The sequence below is a fragment of the Canis lupus genome, chromosome 2 (assembly GCF_048164855.1).
Source record: "Canis lupus baileyi chromosome 2, mCanLup2.hap1, whole genome shotgun sequence".
In the NCBI taxonomy this organism is placed as follows: domain Eukaryota; kingdom Metazoa; phylum Chordata; class Mammalia; order Carnivora; family Canidae; genus Canis; species Canis lupus.
The window spans coordinates 61,704,132-61,723,243 of record NC_132839.1 but is presented as its reverse complement, the minus strand read 5'-3'; the positions used below and the strand labels follow the sequence as shown (position 1 = coordinate 61,723,243).

The 19,112-nt window shown below is 47.6% G+C and overlaps 1 protein-coding gene, 1 long non-coding RNA gene and 1 pseudogene across 4 annotated transcripts in view; 1 reads left to right on the top strand and 2 right to left on the bottom strand.

Moving 5' to 3' along the window:
* Positions 1–1,630: 1,630 nt before the first annotated feature.
* On the bottom strand, positions 1,631–3,764 carry LOC140619673 (uncharacterized). The gene is made up of 2 exons (XR_012019517.1): positions 3,583–3,764; positions 1,631–2,894 (listed from the first exon to the last, which is right to left on the bottom strand). It is a non-coding gene; the product is annotated as an uncharacterized lncRNA (long non-coding RNA).
* The window catches only part of ACOX3 (acyl-CoA oxidase 3, pristanoyl), a 54,446-nt gene continuing 37,356 nt past the window's right edge, over positions 2,023–19,112 (top strand). Inside the window, exons 1-5 of one of the 3 annotated variants that reach the window (XM_072803420.1) lie at positions 2,023–2,260; positions 15,658–15,815; positions 16,127–16,360; positions 17,242–17,316; positions 17,675–17,764. In XM_072803420.1, the coding sequence (XP_072659521.1) occupies positions 15,672–15,815; positions 16,127–16,360; positions 17,242–17,316; positions 17,675–17,764 (543 nt within the window). In that variant the 5' untranslated portion in view covers positions 2,023–2,260; positions 15,658–15,671. Of the gene's footprint in view, positions 2,261–4,314; positions 4,494–15,284; positions 15,425–15,657; positions 15,816–16,126; positions 16,361–17,241; positions 17,317–17,674; positions 17,765–19,112 lie in introns of those variants that run through there. The other 2 variants (XM_072803427.1, XM_072803436.1) reach the window with 2 other exon arrangements.
* On the bottom strand, positions 10,206–13,983 carry LOC140619667 (probable ATP-dependent RNA helicase DDX6 pseudogene; annotated as a pseudogene).

Here is a 19,112-nt window from a genome sequence, read left to right as displayed (position 1 = left end):
AGAGGTCTTTGCTCCCCTACTGTTTGTACCAGCTCCATGGCCACTCCTGGCAGTTTTACGGCAAGTAGCTAACAAAACCTATTCGAAACCAGGATTCCTTTCTTTTCCTGAAGGCTCTTCCCCCTAGACTGGCCTCAAAGGTGTCTCCATCCACCCAGGTCCTGTCCTGGCAGGACAACCAGACTTGAGTGCGATCCCTTCCTCTCTCCCTACCTCACCACCATCCAAGATGTTTCAGGGTCCACCTGGTCCAGGGATGTTCAAAGCACACTCCCTGTCAGACACAGGTCAAGCAGTGTCCTAAGGCTGGGGTGCAGATCCAGTATGGGGTACTGGAGGGCTGGCAAGCAGAGACCAGAAGATGGGGTATAAAGAAAAGCCAGGGTCAGAGTTGGGAATGGTACTCCTAAACCCAGCAACCCCTGCAGGAATCTAAGTGGAGAGATGAAGTAATGAGACCAAAGCTGGCTATGAGTCAGCCCTGAGCAGCTGGTGGCGGCCGGGGGCTGGGGTGGGGTACAGGTGCAGTGATTTGAGAAAGCATAGGAAGAGAGAGGGAGGGAGGGAAAGGAGGGAGAGAAGCCTGGGAGTCTCTGCTTTGTGTGCTCTCGCCACCCCATGAGATAGAGAATCAATAGTTCAAAGTCATCCCCCCACCCTTTCGCCAGCTGCCCTGCCCTTCCCGCCTCTCCCCTGTACCAGTCCGCCTGTTCCTCCAGCTTCACTGCAAGCCTGCCTGCCAGTTCTTGCTCCCTCTCTGTCACTTGGCACTAGGCTCAAATGATTCCCAAGTGGAAAGATGTTTATCTGATATCAATGAAACATGTGAACCTAACTTACCTTGTAGTAGTTAATTTTGGAAGGAACTGATCTAAAGGTGTAAGTTATTGTTCTAGATTTTTTTTACTCTCAAAAGTATATCCATTAGAAAAACGGTGGCATCTGTTTTGATTAGACCATTAGTTTAGTTTTTTTTTCTTGAAGATTGTATTTATTCATTTATTTATTCATGAAAGGCACACACAGAGAGAGAGAGAGAGAGGCAGAGACATAGGCAGAGGGAGAAGCAGGCTCCATGCAGGGAGCCCGATGTGGGACCGGATCCCCGGACTCTGGGATCACGCCCTGGGCCAAAGGCAGATGCTTACTCGCTGAGCCACCCAGGCATCCCAGACCATTAGTTTTTATAAAGATGCATTTATTGAGAGAGGAAGATAGAGCATCAGCATGAGGATAGAGAGAGAGAAAAATCTCAAGCAGACTCTGCACTGAGCTTAAAGCCAGATGTAGGGCTCAATCTCATGACCCTGAGATGACAACCTGAGCCAAATCCAAGAGTCAGTTGCTCAACCAACTGCACCACCCAGGCGCCCCTTTATTAGACCATGATTAGATTTGCAGGCACTCTTGGGGCCCCTTGTAATGATGTCACAGACCCATGGCTGGAAACATTGCCTGGATGGAGAATTAATTTGCATGGCTCAGCATTCAGATTCTTCCTTCTGCTTTTGCAACGGGAAGGTTCTCCTGATGTGGGCAGACTGAGTCCGAGAACACAGGGGAAGTTCCTACAGAACCAGCCAAGAGGGTCCTTGGCTTCACGCAGGACAGAAATAAAATACAAGCCAGAGAAAGTGAAAACAGTTTATTGAATAATGTGGGTGACAATGAATAGCAGACAGAGTGTCTGGGAGACTCAGAGGGGAAATGAAAATGAGTCTCTTCCTCGCTTTGAGTTAGGGGCTTATTTGGCAAAGGGTCTAGGGTACTTGTTCCTCCAGAATCCAGGGAAGAGTCCAGTCAAAGGTGTCAGGTGAACAACAGATGTTATTCTGTAAATTATCAAAGGTTGGAGTATTGATGCCAGCATCAGTAGACATTTGCTTGAAGCTAACATCCTGCAACATGTTTGGGATCCAGCTCTTAAATGTTATCAGGTATTTGGGGACCTAGGACAAAACTCAGAGAATGATTAACCGCATATTTCTACTTTGGTGGAAAAAAACCACGGCGTCTGCTCCTCTGTCCGAGCTCAGGACGTTTAGAATGAGGATCCTCTGTCTTACCTCTTCTGCACCGCCCCCCTCCATACTCCTCCTGTTGCTCCACCACCTTGGGTGTGGCCTGCATAACTGATTCCTATACCAAGTGAGTACCTCCAGCACCACTGGCTCCTCCTCGTTCCCTCAGGAGCAAGGAGTGAAGAGTAACACCTTGGATTTAACACTGTCTGCTTCAGATTTCTTCATTGGTGCCTCAGGTAAAAACTGACAATGGGGGAAAAATTGATTGGCCTTTAAGTGGTCCCAGGTGGAACATGATTCAGTATTTAAACTGATTTAAGTTTGCTGGTTTAATTAGGATAGGCATATCTTCAGAGTTATCAGCTTTAAATAGGAAACTTTTATCCTACCAAAATTTTACTAAAGGTCAAATAAACTCATGTGATCTCCGTTGCAATTTGTTAGCAAAAAGAGGACTAAAAATGATGGTTAATTTTGTCTGTTGCAAAAGTTTCATGGGTAATTGCCAAGATAGCTTTCAAAGTCTTTGTTAACTGGAGACTTTAAAGTTTTGCTTGGATGATAAATGAGATTGAATTTGTTGGACATCTAGGTCTTTTCCAAATAGGACGGAGCATTAATTACTGGATGTAGGTTTGTGCCTTTGGCTTCTTATTGCAGAGAAGCTGAGGGTACTTGAGTCTGTTAGTAAATATGCTTTGTGCTCTAAAGATTGTATTACGGGATCCCTGGGTGGTGCAGCGGTTTAGGGCCTGCCTTTGGCCCAGGGCGCGATCCTGGAGACCCGGGATCGAATCCCATGTCGGGCTCCCGGTGCATGGAGCCTGCTTCTGTCTCTGCCTCTCTCTTTCTCTCTCTTTCTGTGTGTGACTATCATAAGTAATTAAAAAAAAACATTTTAAAGGTTGTATTATGAAAAGACATGTTTTTAAATTACAAAATATATTTATATTCATACATTCTGATCTAAAAATTATGGTGTAACAGTTCACAATTGCTTACTACTTAGTTTTCACGGGGGAATAAGGCGTCTGAGAGTCAAAATTCTGATAAATGTAATTAAGACTGAGTTTTAAAAAAAAGACCGTAGCTCAAAATCTGAATAAATAAAAGAGTTGCAGAAGGCTTATGAAGGGAAATTTTGGCAATGGAATTTTATGTGTGGTCAACTAAGGTCAAAATGAATGGATTTTAGAAGTACACTGGTGTTCAGACTGAAACTCTACTTTTCTCTGTTAAAAAGACAAAGTTTTCTTGGATTGTTGGTCGGCTCCGATTAGAACATGTAAACGAAGTTGTTTTTTTTATTCTCTTCTGTCTGCCCAGAAAGCCAAGGTTTGTGTTTTGTCTTTATCAGGTCTTTGGTTACTTAACTAAAACTCCTCAACATCAGAGAAGCTAAGTCTGCTACCAACCGTGTAATACAATATATTAGCCTGTGAAGTCTCTCATTGCCCTGTTGGTTAAATAAATACTCAAATTCTAAGTCTTACAATAATCTGTAATCCTTATGTAGCCGTGTGCTTTGTGAGTTTTCTGGGGCTCTAAACAAACTTACCCCTTTGCCGCTCTAACAGATGGTCCTTTCTGCTCAAGGAGACGCCCGTTTGTTATGGACCCTGGAATTCGCAACTGACCAAGCTTAACTCACGGGAAGGGAGAGCGGCCCGAGGAGGCGGGCGGCCCTGGACACGGCTGGGCGGGGTGGGTGGCTGCCGGGGTCTGGGGGTCTGGACGAGGGTCTGGGGGGGCGCGGTCTGGGGGGTCGGGGGTCTGGAGGGGGGGTGGGTGGCTGCCGGGGTCTGGGGGTCTGGACGGGGGTCTGGGGCCGGGGGTCTGGAGGGGGGTCTGGGGTCTGGACGGGGGGTGGGTGGCTGCCGGGGTCTGGGGGTCTGGACCGGGGTCTGGGGCCGGGGGTCTGGAGGGGGGTCTGGAGGGGGGTCTGGGGGGTCGGGGGTCTGGACGGGGGGTGGGTGGCTGCCGGGGTCTGGGGGTCTGGACCGGGGTCTGGGGCCGGGGGTCTGGAGGGGGGTCTGGGGGGGCGGGGTCTGGAGGGGGGGTGGGTGGCTGCCGGGGTCTGGGGGTCTGGACCGGGGGTCTGGCCGGGGCGTGCCTCCCGGGGCGCGGTGGGGGGCGCGCCCGGGCGCAGCTCCTCTGGGGCGCAGGGCGGAGCGGCGGGGGCCGCGTGTTCTCCACCTCCCGGATGCCGACACGCACGCGCGCGCGCCCCACCCCCCGGAGCGCCCCCGGCCGTCTCCCCGGCAACTGGCGGCGGCGCGGGGTGATGACGTCAGGGCGGACGGAGGCCGGGAGGTGGTGCGCGGCTGCCAGCCCGGCTCTAGGCTTTCCGGAGGCGCGGCGCTCGCCTTGGGACGTCTGCCGAGCCCCGAAGGACAATTGCTGGGCGCCACCTGTATGCGCCGGGCGGTGTGGGGACCCGGCGACCGGGAAGGCCTGGCGGGATCCAAGGTCGGGGCCGTGGGGCTGGGAGCGCGGGCGGCGCGGGGACGAAGTGCCTGGCCGGGGTGGAGGGAGCGGTTGTGCAAAGGCCCGGGGGCACACCTGCCCTCGGTGATTGCTCAATGGTTGCGCGTATTGTGGTTGATTTAATAGTTGCCGGGGGCAAGAGTGCGGGTGCCAAGGACAGGTAGGTCAACAGGAGAGACCGTTGGAGGATTTCAGACATTGTCCCAAGAGGTCGCCCACTCAGCTGTCACCTAAAGGGAGAACGATCAGTCTGCATTTAGAGTCAGGGCTGTTGCTACTGTAACGATGTCCTGCGGGGGCAGCTCCAAGGCCCGCCGTGAGTTGCAGCAGCCTAGACACCAGGCACTAGGCTAGCATTACCATGTGGTCACCCTGACACCCGAAGAGGTGAAGAGACAGGCCAAGTTCACCCAGCTCGTCAGTGCTCACGTCAGGCCCCTTGGTGGCAGCAGCTGCACCATCTGCAGTAATGTGGGTGCCGCCAGGCAGCATGGGGCCCTGGGGATCCTCCTGGCTGCTTAGGATCATGGGGTTTGAGGTTGGTGAGCTGACGGCTGTAGATCTCCGGCAACTTACTTCACTCTAACAAGCTTCCAGTTTGCTCACCTGGAACATAAGAGTGCTGATAACACCTGGGGTTGCAAGCACCATTGACATGGTGTAGCTGCTTAGCGGCCACCTACCCTCAGCGGTTGCTCGATGGTTGCACAGTATTGTGATTGATTTAATAGTTGCAGAGTTAAGAAAGGATTCCATAGGTGTTAACGAGGTGCAGTGGGGGGGGGGGCTGGTTGGTTGGTGACCATCCAGGTTTGGAGTCAGAGAAGGGAATTCCAGCTTGGCACACGGGAACCATGGGGACTGGCAGTATGGACCTGGGTCTGCAGGAGGAAAGGCTGGGCCAAGGAGCCCGGGGTTTGAACATTCAGAGCTTGAGGACCTCTAGATCATGAAAACGGAGGAGTGTCAAGAAAACTGCCGGATGAGCATGCGGCTCTTCAGAGTCAGGTCTGGGAGCCCTCCATCCATCAGGACAGTTTCAGCAGGTGATGAAGAGTGAGAGTGGCCGGGGCTGAGAGTCTGCAAGCAGCTGGAGGGGAGCAGGAAGGGACTCACAGGGTGGTGCCCTGGCCTGCAGGGAGGCGGTGTGAGGAGTGACAGGACTGCAGTCAGGGCATGGAAATCCAGAAAGCCAAGAGCTGCCCTATAGCTTGCACTTTGAAGCACTTGGACTCTGCCAAGAGCTGTGGCTTACCTTAAAAAAAAAAAAAATTCTTGTTTTATTGAGATGTAACTCACCATACGATTCATCCATCTGAAGTGCACCACTCAGGGCATCTGGATGGCTCAGGCCACGATCCGGGGGTCCTGGATGGAGGCCTCGAATTGGGCTCCCTACACAGTGGGGAGTCTGGTTCTCTCTCCCTCTGCCCCTCCCCCCTGCTCGTGTGCTTGCCCTCTCTCTCTCTCTCTCCCGTCAAATATATAAATAAAATCTTTTTAAAAAAATGAAGTGCATGGTCCAGAGTGGGGCAATCGGCAGCGCTGTTTATTCCCAGAATGTTTTCATCACTCCAGAAGGAATCTTGGCCCTGTTAGGAATCATTCTCCAGCTGCTGGCAGCCACTAGTCCACTTTAACCTCTACATATTTGCCCATGCTGAACATTTCATGTGGGTAGGATCATACAATATGTAATCTTTTGTGTCTGACTTCTCTCACTTAATGCAACACTTTCGAGGTTCATCCAATACTATTTCATTGTATGGATAGCCTACATCTTGTTTACGCATTCATCAGTTGATGGATATGTGGAGTGTTTCCATTTTGGGGTGTTAAAAATAATGCCACTGTGAATATTCATGCACAAATTTTTGCATACATATTTATTTCCATTTCTCTTGGGTGTGTACCTGGGAGTGGAATTGTCAGGTCCCGTGGTGACTATTTACTTAAACTTCTGAAGATCCGTCAGACTTTCCCCGAATGACTGCTATTGTGCATTCCCACCAACAAGGCATGAGGACTCCACTCTGTGCACATTCTCATCAATACATGTTATTGCCGGCCGATTTGATGTGCACCATGGGTGGTATCTCATGTGGTTTGGATTCGCACTCCCTGATGGCTGTTGATGTGGCACATCTCTTCGCATGCTCGTTGGCCACCTGCATATCTTTGCAGAAGTACCTATTTGAGGCCTTTAGATCAGGTTATTTGGCTTTATTATTGAGATTCTTCATATAGTCCAGGTCCAAGTCCTTTATCAATATGTGATTTGCAAATATCTTCCATTCTCTGGTTTGCCTTTTCACTCACCCATTGGCATTCTTTGGAGCAAAAGTTTTTTATTTCGATGATGTTTGATTTACTTTTATTGCATGTGTTTGTGATGCCGTGTCCAGGAAGGATTGGCCTCACCTAAGGTTGTGAAGGTCACTTCTACCTTTTCTTTGTGCAGCTTTAGTGTTAACACTTATATCTGGTAAGTGTCATGTGTGTGTGGGAAGAGTGGACCCTCATTACTTTGCACATGGACATCCGGGTGCCCAGCCCCACTTGGGAAGACAGTTTCTTCCCCATGACCTTGTCTGGACAGCCTGTCCAAAGGCAGTTGACCTTCCATATTAGGGTTTACTGCTGGACTCTCGGCCCTCTGCTGTCAATCTACACACCTGTCTTCATGTGGCACCATATGTCTTCATTACCGTCCCTTTGTGGCAAGTTTTGAAATCAAGCAGAATGGATTCTCCAGCTTTGTTCTTTTTCAAGCTGGTTTTGTCTCTTCTGGGTTCCTTAAATTTGCATATGAATTTTAGGATCAGCTTTTTAATTCCTGTCCAAAAAAAAAGGGGGGGGGGGCGGCTGAGCTTTTGATGAAACCACATTGGCTCTGTAGATGAGTTGGCGAATATTGATATTTTCACAATACTGGGTCCTTCTGACTCAGGAACGAGCGATATTTCTCCATTTATTGAGGTCTCAGGTTTCTTTCAAAAACACTTTGTAGTTTTCAGAGTATAAGTTCTACACTTCTTCTGAATTTATTTCTCAGTATTTTGTTATTTTTGATGCTGTTGTAAATTTATTTTTTTTCTTCATTTCATTTTTGAGTTGTTTATTGCTAGTGTATAGATATTCAGTATAGGGGACCTGGGTGGCTCAGTGGTTGAGTGTCTGCCTTCGGCTCAGGGTGTGATCCCAGGGTCCTGGGATCGAGTCCTACATTGGACTCCCTGCAGGGAGCCTGCTTCTCCCTCTGCCTATGTCTCTGCCTCTCTCTCTGTGTCTCTCATGAATAAATAAATAAATCCTTTTTTTATTTTTTTATTTTTTATTTTTTGGAGTTCCAGTGGGCTTTTATTGAGATAAATTAACAAAAACCAAGATTTTATCAACCATTTTTTCCTGAACCTTATAAACTCAGCAGACTCTGGTCCATATATATGTGTACATACAACATAACACATCCCAACAAAAACAGAGTCCCACTGGAACATTTGCCAATTAACAGAAAGCCAATTTTCCCTTTCCCCAAATGTTTTCAAAATTTTGAGTCCCCACTGTTCATTTCTCAGTGGAACTGGTCCCTTGTGGCTAGGGACATTGGAATTCTACCCCATTTTTACTAAACAAAAATAATTTTTTTCAAGTTTTAGTTTTGTTTCAAAAAAGGGAAGTGACTTTGTTTTCTCCAGGCACCCCTCCCCCACAACCATTGGTTAAAATACAGAAGCCTGTATCTTAATAACCCAGCCCTACCCCCTCCCTTGCCCTGCCCAGTACTGTCTACTGGAGAATTTAAACACACTTATGCTGGAATCTGTCAGCTGTGGAGGGGCAGAGTCCAGGTGCCGGGCTAGCTCCCTCTAACCTCATGAACTGTTGTAACCTTTGGACACTTAACTCTTTACCCCAAAGATGAGTGTTTAGACCAGAGATTTTTGGGAGGAGTTTTAAAAAACATATCTTTAAGGATATAAAGTAGAACTATAAGCTCACCAAAGTCCACTTAATTTCACCAAAACATTGACGGACTTCAGCTCCCATGAAGCCAAAAATTTTGCTTGACAAAAGTATTTTGTCAGAAAATGATTCCACAGTAACAATTTTTAAGATACACAGAACACTGAAAAAAGTAGCAAATTAAAATAAATGGCTTAATTCCCAAAAATCATTTCATCTTTTTGTACTCATCTAGAAGGTCAGGAGTGTGGCTAAAGGCCATTTCTGATGAGGTTATGAGTTTCCAAAGTGTTTCTAAATCCTTAGTGCAGACACCCTCCCTTTTGGGGCATAGTAACCTCCCTCCCACCCCTATTAAAAAAGAAAAGAAAAGAAAACCAAATGAAACCAAGTGATCCGAATGAGATGTTTTGATTCCAACAAATTTACACTCAAGGCTTTGTGTTGAGTTGTCTGGTTCTAACTCAAGCATGATGGTATCAAACACAAAGCACACAGCAAAGGAAAGATGCTTCCATCTCATTCTGAAAACAAATACTGATAACCAATTCCTCCCCCCGCCCCCTAGCCATTGGGGCCCACCCATATTATGATGGTGGGGCCAACGTGAAAATAATTGAGAAATATATTTAGATTTGCTTCTCCCTTAGATTATTCTGTTCCCAAGGGAAAGACAAGAAGTTTCTCCGTTGGAATGTATGGGAAGAGAAAAACAAAACAACACAGGCCCAGAGGCAGCAAGGTGTGTAACAGTCCATAACCCATTACACAACTACAACCACAGGCAAAACCTGTGAGTTGGACATAATTTAAATATTAAAAATAGGGAACAGTTTCATCCAAATGAATCACCGGAAAAAATATTACCATTACTGAAAACAGACACCCAATAGTGGAAAGAAGACAAAAACAATTTCTAATAACAATGCTTCTTATAGTGAGGGGGGACTTAAAAAAAAGAAAAAAAAAAAAAGACTAGGCCTTGACCTAGTCCTTAGAGCATCTTTCCATTTAATAATTCCTATTCAAGAGTCCAGCACCAAAACTGGACAGCTGCCTCTACAGAACTGTGTCCAATAGTGGTGTCCCAGATAGTTTAAGTGCCACTCCTCACCAGAGGCTATACTTCAGTAATACTTTCAATGAAGTCTGTGCTTTAAGAGGGACCCACAGGCATGTGGCACCGGGCACAGTCTGAGGATAGCAAACGAGACTGCGCTGTTTTTGTCACCTACACTCTCTAGCGAGATATCAAATTGCATTTACAAGCCTTTCTTGCTTTTCTTCTATAATGAATGATCCCTCTTATCTCGCCAGAGGTGGGGAAGAAAGAGAGAGCTGCATCAGTACAAGGGCAAGATATTTTTGGTCAAAAGTTGATGCCTTCTAAATTCCCTCCCCCCCACCCCTCCCTGGAAAAGAGTTATTTTCTTAATTAGGGCTTGTATTTAGTAACCAACATTGGCTGGATAGAACATAGCTTGGATACTAAATAAATGAGCTTATTCTTTTTGGGTTTGTACTGTGCAGCTCTTGCTACAGATTTTTTAAGGAGTTAGGGCTATGTCTGATCAGGAGGCATCTGTAGGATTTTGATCCTAAGGAGTTTTGGGTGAGTCACAAAATAGTTTTGCTTAGAACTATGCAAGAGTCAAAAAAAAAAAGCAACTTTGAATAATTGATTTTTTTAGCCACGAATTAAGCACGAAAGCATATGCAGGACTACTCTTGTAATATTTTAGGGTTTCGAAAAAATGGAATATAGGAAACAAATTTTTTTCATTTTATTTTTTGCTTTTTTTTTTTTAAACCCTAGATGCCTCCTGATTGACCTAGTACACTGGGTTAAAAGGGAATTAAAAACATTAAAAAAAAAAAAAGTTCACTGGTTTTGATTCATCTCACTCCTTTTGCCTGGAGATCAGGCCAAACATCAAGCATGTTGGGAGGGGCACAATTTAAAGCAACACTATTGACTGTAAAGCATTTGCCAGCAATTTACAATGCAAAATGACAGATAATTCTTGTCACAAAGCAAGAGGATGGCAAGCAGCTTTCTTTAGCATGAAAGTTAACAGCTCTCAGGAGTTGCCCATTCCTGCAAGTTTATGTATCAAGGTGGGCAGAGGGCAACACACTTACACAGTACAGGAAGTGATCCACAGAAAGTAAGCTCCAGAACTGCTAACATTACCAAAGCTGGTACTGGCTAATGTTCTGAAATGCAAAATCCATGCTTCGTACATATACTGCTCAGACACTGCCACACAACTGAATTTCCACACTGCAAGGGAGATTAATCTTTGTCCCCTTTTGCTGAGCTTGAAAAGTTCCTCAAACTTTCTTTAAAAGGGGATGGAGAAGCAAAATCAGAGAGAGCTTCTCAAAAATAACATCTTGAGTTATAGGTTTCTGAAGTTTCTTTGCTCTCTCTGGCAGGTGTTCTCCAAAGGTATTAGATGATACAGTGTGGCAGCAAACAATAAATCCCAGACTTCCAGGTCCGTCTTCCAACACAGGGTCACCACAGAGGTCTGCTCTCTCTACTAAAGAGGCCAAAGTACTTTTTAGAATTTAGTGTTGCGGAAAACTGAGCCCCTCTCATCTTTAGCTGCTCCCATAATCATTCTAATCCCCTTAATCCCAGCAACCTTCATCCAAAAAAAAAAAATATATATATATATGAACCCAGAAAAAAAAATTATTTACAAAGTTTATACAAGTATACACACCCAATTTTCTATGGGACACGCTTTGCCACAGAGGAAAGAGGGTCAAGGCTCTGACATGTCTACACATCAAGTGCCATAACTGCTAATGGAAGCGTATGTAAACCAGTCTTTAGTGTTCTGCTATAGAGCACAAAGGCTTGTCATATGGCTCCTGCAATGATAGACTGCTCTTTCCTTTGGGAGCGATGATGTTGTAATCTACTCAGCCCGGAAGAAATTTTTACTTGGGATTGTGTTTTGTTTTGTTTTGTTTTTTTAAATACATGTATTTACAGTGCGGATGAACTGCAGTTGCATATCAACTCCTCCACATAAAGAAAAAGAGAATGGTGTTTAACATTATAATACGTGTCATCTTCCAGCCCTGGGCTTGAGTATCGGGTATAAAGGGAAGAGAGAGACTCCAACTTGAAATCAAAATGAAAAGACAAAAATTTTAAAAAAGATAGGAAGGAAAAAAAATTAAAAAAGGAAAGAACTACTATTGTTGATTTCTTGGGCTGCGTCTAAAAGATGATATTCTGAATGGTCTCATAGCATAAGGCACTTCGCACAAATAAGTAATAAGCTCTTCAGGCTTAAAAAACGGATGAGTAATTAGGGAGAAGTTGAAATGCACTCAAGAGTCAGCTGTTGGAGAATTTTGAAATTGTAGACAAGCTTGTGTGTTCATCAAGATTCTTCTCTTTTTAGGGTTTCTCCCCTTCTCTTCTTTCTCCTCCTTCCTTGTCCCCCTTCCCCAGAAAACATTTTTTTAAAACCAGCAGTTAGTGCAACTAATGTTCAGTCAGCACACAGTGCAAACAAGTGGAACAAAAAAGGTAAATTCCTTCTTTTCAGCTTTTTCTCTTCACCAGTTAAAAAAAAGAAAAAAATGTCTGAGCTCTTTTAAGTCTTCATAGTTCCAAAATAAAAGAAGATGAAAAAGCCACAAAGAGAAGAGCATCCCCCCCAAACGATGTGTCACAGATCCAAACGAGCCCTCTGTAGTTTGTGAAAGCATGCTTGTTAGGGCTTCTCGTCCTCCACGGGCTCGCTGTGGTATTCTGCCTCATACAGGCTCTTGTCGATGTTGCTTGGGATCGGTTTAATTTCTGTTCCCAGCTGCTCCTCAATATTTTTCAGGTTGAAGCGATCATCATATGTGATCAAGTTGATGGCTAAGCCAAGATGACCAAAGCGACCTGATCTTCCAATACGATAGAGATAGGTCTCTGCCAGCTTTGGGAAGTCAAAGTTTATTACCACATTCACAGCTTGTATATCAATACCTCGGGGAAACAAATCAGTGCAAACAAGATTGCGGCATAAGCCATTTCGGAAATCATGAAATACACGATTTCGATGTTCCTGCCTCATTTTAGCATGGATATAGAAGCAAGAATAACCCAGTAGAGAAATCTTGGCTAGCAATTCAACTCGCTGAGAGGAGTTACAGAAAATGATCGACTGGTTTATCTGAAGCCTGGAAAAAAGTGTGTTGAGGCAGAGTACTTTTTGGCGCTCAGTTACATAGGCGTAGTACTGGGTTACTCCCTTCAAAGTTAGTTCCTCCATCAGGTTAATCTCACAGGGTTTCCGCAAATGGGAATTCATGAACTTCTGTACACTAAGAGGGAAAGTAGCAGAATATAATAAAATCTGTCTGTTTTTAGGTAGCGTGAGAATAATATCCTCCATTATCTGCACAAAATCCTGTGAAAGCAACTTATCTGCCTCATCCAATACTATCATCTGGACATGATCAACTTTTGCTGCTCCTTTCTTGATAACATCCAGGATTCTTCCAGGGGTAGCTATCACCACGTGCACTGTGTCATCAAGCCTCATTATGTCATCCCGTAAATTGGTTCCTCCTGTGGTTGCCATCACTTTGGCCCCTCCCATGTGCTTGCTGACCTGGATGCAAATTTGACTGACCTGTAGAGCAACTTCTCTAGTGGGAACAATCACCATTGCTTGTATATTGTCCTTCTTCAGGTCTAGCCGTTCAAGTAAGGGAATGAGGTAGGCACCGCTCTTGCCTGTTCCATTTTTTGCTCTAGCTAAGATATCCCTACCAGATAAAGCAATGGGAATGCTCTCCTCCTGAATAGGAGATGGCTTTTCCCAGCCCATTTCAAAAATTCCCATCAGTAACTCCCATTTCAAACAGTAATCTTCAAACTCATTTCCTTTTGTGGAGGTCACATCCGAAGTTTTGATTCTTAGATCCTTTGGAGGGAGTTTTAAAGTCTTTTTCCAGTCATCACCAGGTTTAATAGTGGTGGTCATACTCTGTGCTTGCTGCTGAGTGCCATTATTGATTGTGTTGGTATTTTTCAGCTGGTTCATCTGTTGCTGTGTCTGTGTGCCCCCGTCCTCCGGGGCCACCACTGGGCTTCACAGGGCCCCTCAGCTGACCATTTTGACTGGAAAGACCCATTATAACAGGGTTCTCTGTTCTGGCCGTGCTCATGCTGTATTAATTGTAAAGATGTCTCTTTCAAACTTCAAAACTTTTGAAAGTCAGTAGAGAAACTGTAATAACAGTTTATTAGGCTCTCCAAAACGAAGAGATAAATATAAGTCTTGCTCAATATATGAGTCCTTTATTGCAATGCAGGCAAGCACCTGTAAGTCTCTGAACGGTATGCAGCAGTAACTTGCTCTCATGCACCGAATCAACTTTTTATTTTTTAAATAGCCCTCTAACAAGGTTGAATTATATATCTGAATTCACTCACTTCAATCGCCGAGGCCACTCCCGCTCGGCACCCTCGGTCCTTTATTGTTGACTCCTAAAATCCTTTTTTTAAAAAAACGAAATTCAGTAGAGTTTTGCATATTGATTTTGTACCCAAAGAACTGGCCAAACTAACTTATTCTTTTAGTAAATTTAGTGAACTTATATTTTTAGTGAATTCCTTAGGATTTTCTATATACTTAATCACATCACCAGCAGATAAGGGATAGGTTTCTAATCAGGATGCATTGATTTCATATTCTCACATAACTGCATTGGCTGGAGCATCCAGGAGCATGTTGATGAGAAGAGGCCGAGTAGACACACTTGTCTTATTCCTGATGTTCAGGGGAAGGCATTGAGTCTTCCATATTAATGGACGAAGATAGCTGTGGACATCTCATAGGGGAACACCCTTTATCAGGTGCAGGGTGTTCCCTCCTGCTCCCAGTTTGTTCAGAATTTCTTTCATGAAAGGGCATGGGATTTTGTTTTGGGTGCTTTTTCTGCATCCATTGACACGATCATGTATTTTTGTCTTTCATTCTGTTGGCATGGCATATTACATTGATCTTTCTTTCTTTCTTTCTTTCTTTCTATTTTTCTGGGATGGGGAGAGAGAGAGGGGGAGAGAGAGAGAGAAAGGTAGGGAGGAGTAGAGGGAGAGAATCCCAAGCAGAATCTGTGCCCAGCCTGGAGCCCAACGTGGGGCTTAGTCCCACGACCCTGAGATCATGACCTGAGCTGAAATCAAGAGTCGCTCAACTGACGGCACCATGTAGGTGCCCCTAACTGACTTTTACATGTTGAGCTGCCCATAGTTTCCTGGGGCCCACGTCCCTTGTCATGGGGGGTGACTGGATTTGGTCTGCAGGACTCATTGAGGACTTGTGCACCTGTGTTCATATGGGATGTTGGTCTGTAGCCTCACTTTCTCAGGATGCCTTTGGTTCTAGAAGAGATGGGGTCAGAGGGCACAGTCCCTGCCATAACCATGTGGGTGCTCACACAGGTGCCTCTGCACCTCCCCCCCCCCAGAAGCATAGAAGTTTTTTTGTCAAGAGATCAAGTCCCTATTACTTATTAGCAGTATTGAGCAACCGTACTCCGGTGCCCAGAGGCCTTGAAGACTCAGCTGGAGGTCCACGCCTGGGACCCTACTCTCCTTCTTGCCACTCCCCTAAGTCTAGGTTCACAGGCCCCTCCTATCCTGTGCCTTGAGAGCCAGGGCAGTGTGGACAGGAACCATTCCTTTCAGAAATTTCCAGAATCATTCTTTGGTCAAGAAGGCTGGGCCTCAGGAGGCCTGGCTTATTGGTGGGAAGCCAGATGTCTGTTTGTCAAGAGAGTTCAGGACAAAAGTCCGTGTTCAGAGGCTCCTGTCTGATGCCCAGGCAGGCTGGAAGGGGACTTTTGGTCCTGTCCTGTGTTGTCAGAGTGGACCAGCCAGCATTGACTGGACTCCAGAGGGAGGCTTCCTGGGCCATAAGGTTTGGCTGGGCCTTGGGGAGTGGTCTGGTGGTCCAGAGAGGGTGAGGTGTTGTTGGGCCAGATGGAAGCATGGAGCCTCTGCTCTCAGATGTCTCCTTACCTTGTCTTTAGGGAAGGTAGACGTGAGGTCTTGTATGACAATTCTCTTTGGCCGGCACTTTGGGAGTCTGCTTTTCTCCTACTTGTCACACGGTGCACTCGCTCACTGGCTCAGGTCATCTGTGTCCTGCAGGCTGACACCCAGTGATGGCGTCCCCATTGGAAGGCGGTGCAGATGCCTTGCTGCTGGATCTCCCCAGGGGGCCCCTACAGGCCTACCGCGCCCGAGCCTCCTTCTGCTGGAAGGAGCTGGTGCTGTTCTTGGAAGGCGAAGACGTGCTCCGCCTGAAGGTGAGACGTGTGGGCAGTGGGCCAGGCTGACCCCCGAGGGTGTGCTGGGCATCCAGCTCACGGGCACAGGTGGGCCATCTGGCCTCTGAAGACCCCAGCTAGTCCCCAGCATGGCCTGTGTCCCATGAGCCCGCCAAGCGAGCCTCATTGCAGCTCCAAGAAGGAGCATAGGAGGACTTTCATCTGCCCCTGGGTTCTGGGTCAGACCGTGTCCCACACAGCCAGCAGCCTTGAGAAAACCATAGTAAGAGCCTAGTGAGCATCTGTCACTGGCCTCTGAGTGGCCCACTCCCTGTCTCCTGCATTTCCAGAAAACCATCTTCTCGACTTTGGAGAATGACCCACTCTTCGCTCGTTCCCACGAGGAAGATATCTCTTTGGATAGGTACCGGGAGCTGAGCTTCCTCCGCTGCAAGCGAATCATGGAGTACAACCTCCTCCCCTTGGAGGACATGGTAGCGAACCCTCTGTGGTTTCAGGTGTTCACCAACTGCCTGGGCATGTATGACTGGTCCCTGGCTATCAGGCTCTTGCTGAATATGGTGGTAAGTGGGTGGCGAGGAGGGGTGGGGGGTGGGGAGCATGCCTTTTCTGCCTCATGCAAAGCCGCTCCAGGCCCAAGCAGGAGGAAGAGCACTGAGAGAGCAGGTCCTCATGAGATGTAGACGGTGCCCACGGGGTGTGGTGGTTGCTGGCGCGCCAGTGTTTGCTGGCTTGTGGAGGTTCGTGGGGACGCGAGCATTTGGGGAAATGTTTCTTTTAAGAGATTTCTAGCGCTCACTTTGGCAGCACATATCTTAAGAGATTTCTAAAAAATTGTGTGGGAAGCCAGAATGGAGATTAGAATGTGTGGGCAGATCCCATGATGCTTTAGGGAGAGGTCCTGCCTTTCTCAGCTGTACATGCAAGTTTGTGCACATGAGGCCTTGATGAGAATACAGTGCAAGTTAAAGCCCTATAAGAAGAGGAGCTTAGGACTTCTTTATACCAACCCCCATCCCCCCAATGCCCCAAAAAAACCTGACAAAAAAAGCAAAAACCAGCAGGGAAGGGAAAGCAGGTCAGAGGAGATGCCAGGGCTCCCATTGCTGGTACACGGGCAGAGGTGAGGACGTGTCTGTGGCCTTGGCACACCTGTGGCCCACCATGGGGCTCTGATGGAAAGCAGAGCTTGCCCCCTGTCCTGCACCCTCGTTCCCTCTGCTCCCCCTCTGCTCCTGTCTCTGCCCATCTGGCTGGTCGGGACTTCCCTGGGGCATCTTTAGTGGGAGGTGCTTGCCCTTGACTTACATGAGCTGCTTGAGCCCAGGGACCCGGGTCTCAGCCCCCTGTGGACGTTACAGTACTTGCCACTCCCACTCCCAGAGTGCAGAAGAGCAGGACTCTTTTAACTTCACCTGTTTGCATGCTGATTTTGTATTTTCAGACTTTTGGATTAGCAATATACAACTTGGGTTCTGAAAGACATTTAAAGTACCTTCCAAAGATCTTCAACATGGAGGTGAGACGAGAGCTACAATGACCTGTGTGCCTGCACTCTCTCCCCGTGCACCTCGGGGAGCAGAAGGGGGCTCCTGGGGGCTGTGTATTCCCCAGCATGCTGTCCCGAATCCCCAGCACTTGGTGGGTTTAGCTTGTGGCTCTCAAAGCAAAGCCTTCAGTTTTCACTGTTCCCAGAGGCCAGGGCCGTGGTGTCCAGCATGGCCCCATGACCCCGTAAGACCCCAGCTGGTTGTGTGTGTGGGGAGTTGATGCTTTGGCCTATAGTTTAGTCCTTCCAGAAGGATGGTGGTGGGGCCCCTCCAGGGGTGCGCAGAAAGAGCTTTCTTGCCTTACCCCATTTTGTGCTTCCATATTAGATTTTTGGATGTTTTGCCGTGACCGAACTCAGCCATGGGAGTAATGCCAAGGCCATCCGAACAACGGCCCACTATGACCCCATTACCCAGGTACTTGTTATGTTCCCATTGGCCTCTGGGCTTCAAGGATGTGTAAGGTGCTGTCCCAATGCTCAGAAACCCGTCCTTGTGCACGTGTGCTTTTCACATGCACACTGAGATCATCACCCTGCAAAGTGGCAGCTTGGGACATAAAGGGTTTATTTCTTGGTTCACCAGGCAGCCTGTTGGTGTTGGGTTTGTAAACGGTTCAAGCTGCTCAGTGCGGGGCACCTGGGTGGCTCAGTGAGTTAAGCATCTGCTTTTGGCTCGGGTCATGATCTCAGGGTCCTGGGATTGAGCCCCGTGTTGGGGAGTCTGCTTCCCCCTCTCCCTAGGCCCCTCCCCCTGCCTGTGCACACACACATGCACTCTCGCTCTGTCGAAGATTGACCCTTGACCCTGGTCCCTTCTAGCTGCCTGGTCCCCATCTGAGACCAGGCTCTGCCAGCCAGGGGCCTGCTCTGTCTTCTCCTGCCCTGACATCTGGTCCCTCAGAGTGCACCGCCTTGCTGCACCCGATGGCACACACTGGTGTGCACTGATGGCTGTGGCCTTGTGCCTTGTGCATTGCGCCAGCACATCTGTGGAGTGCTGCCCCATGAGGGTGATGGTCTTAGCCATGGGCGCTCAGGTCTGTGTCCTTGCTCTTGGGGAGCAGACATTCTAGGCTCCAGTAGGGGTACACAGATGTCAGCTAGTGGAGTCATGATTTATTGGGTGGTCAATGCTGCAGGGGAAGGCAGGGCTGGGAGAGGATGAGGTGCACAGGTCAGGGCAGCCTCCTCTCTCCATGCCCTCTGTGCCTGTGCCGGACCACTCCACTTCTCTGAAGACCACACCCTCCACTGCTCTTTCTACACCTGGTCTGGTGTCTTAGGAACCCTCTGCCTTCCTCTTGTTGGTAGCGTGTTTGGAAGAGTCTGTAACAGAAAGTATAAGCCCTGTGCTGTGTATTCACTCATAACTCATTCATTCTTCAGCAATGTGGGCTGAGTGTGCACCGCGTACGTCGGTGCTGCCTGCAGGTGCACAGAGCCATAGACTTAAGGGGAGCCCCCAGCAGGGCAGGGCAGGGCCAAGGGAGCAGTGGTCATGGCACAGTGCCAATAGCTCTCCACACCAGAATAGAGTGGAGAGATCGCCCATGGCCCTCTTGGGGTTTTATTTGGCTTTCCAGCAACCAGATGCCTTTATCTGAACCCTGGTTTTTCTGGCCTGGCCTGGCCTTGTCTTTGTGCTCTGCACGCTGGCACTGTGGGCTCCCAGTGCTAAGTGGGGAGGCAGGGTGAAGTGTGGCATCCATGGAGCAGCCTGGTTCTGATCCGCTGCTTGTTGGCATCTGCACCTCAGTGAAGAT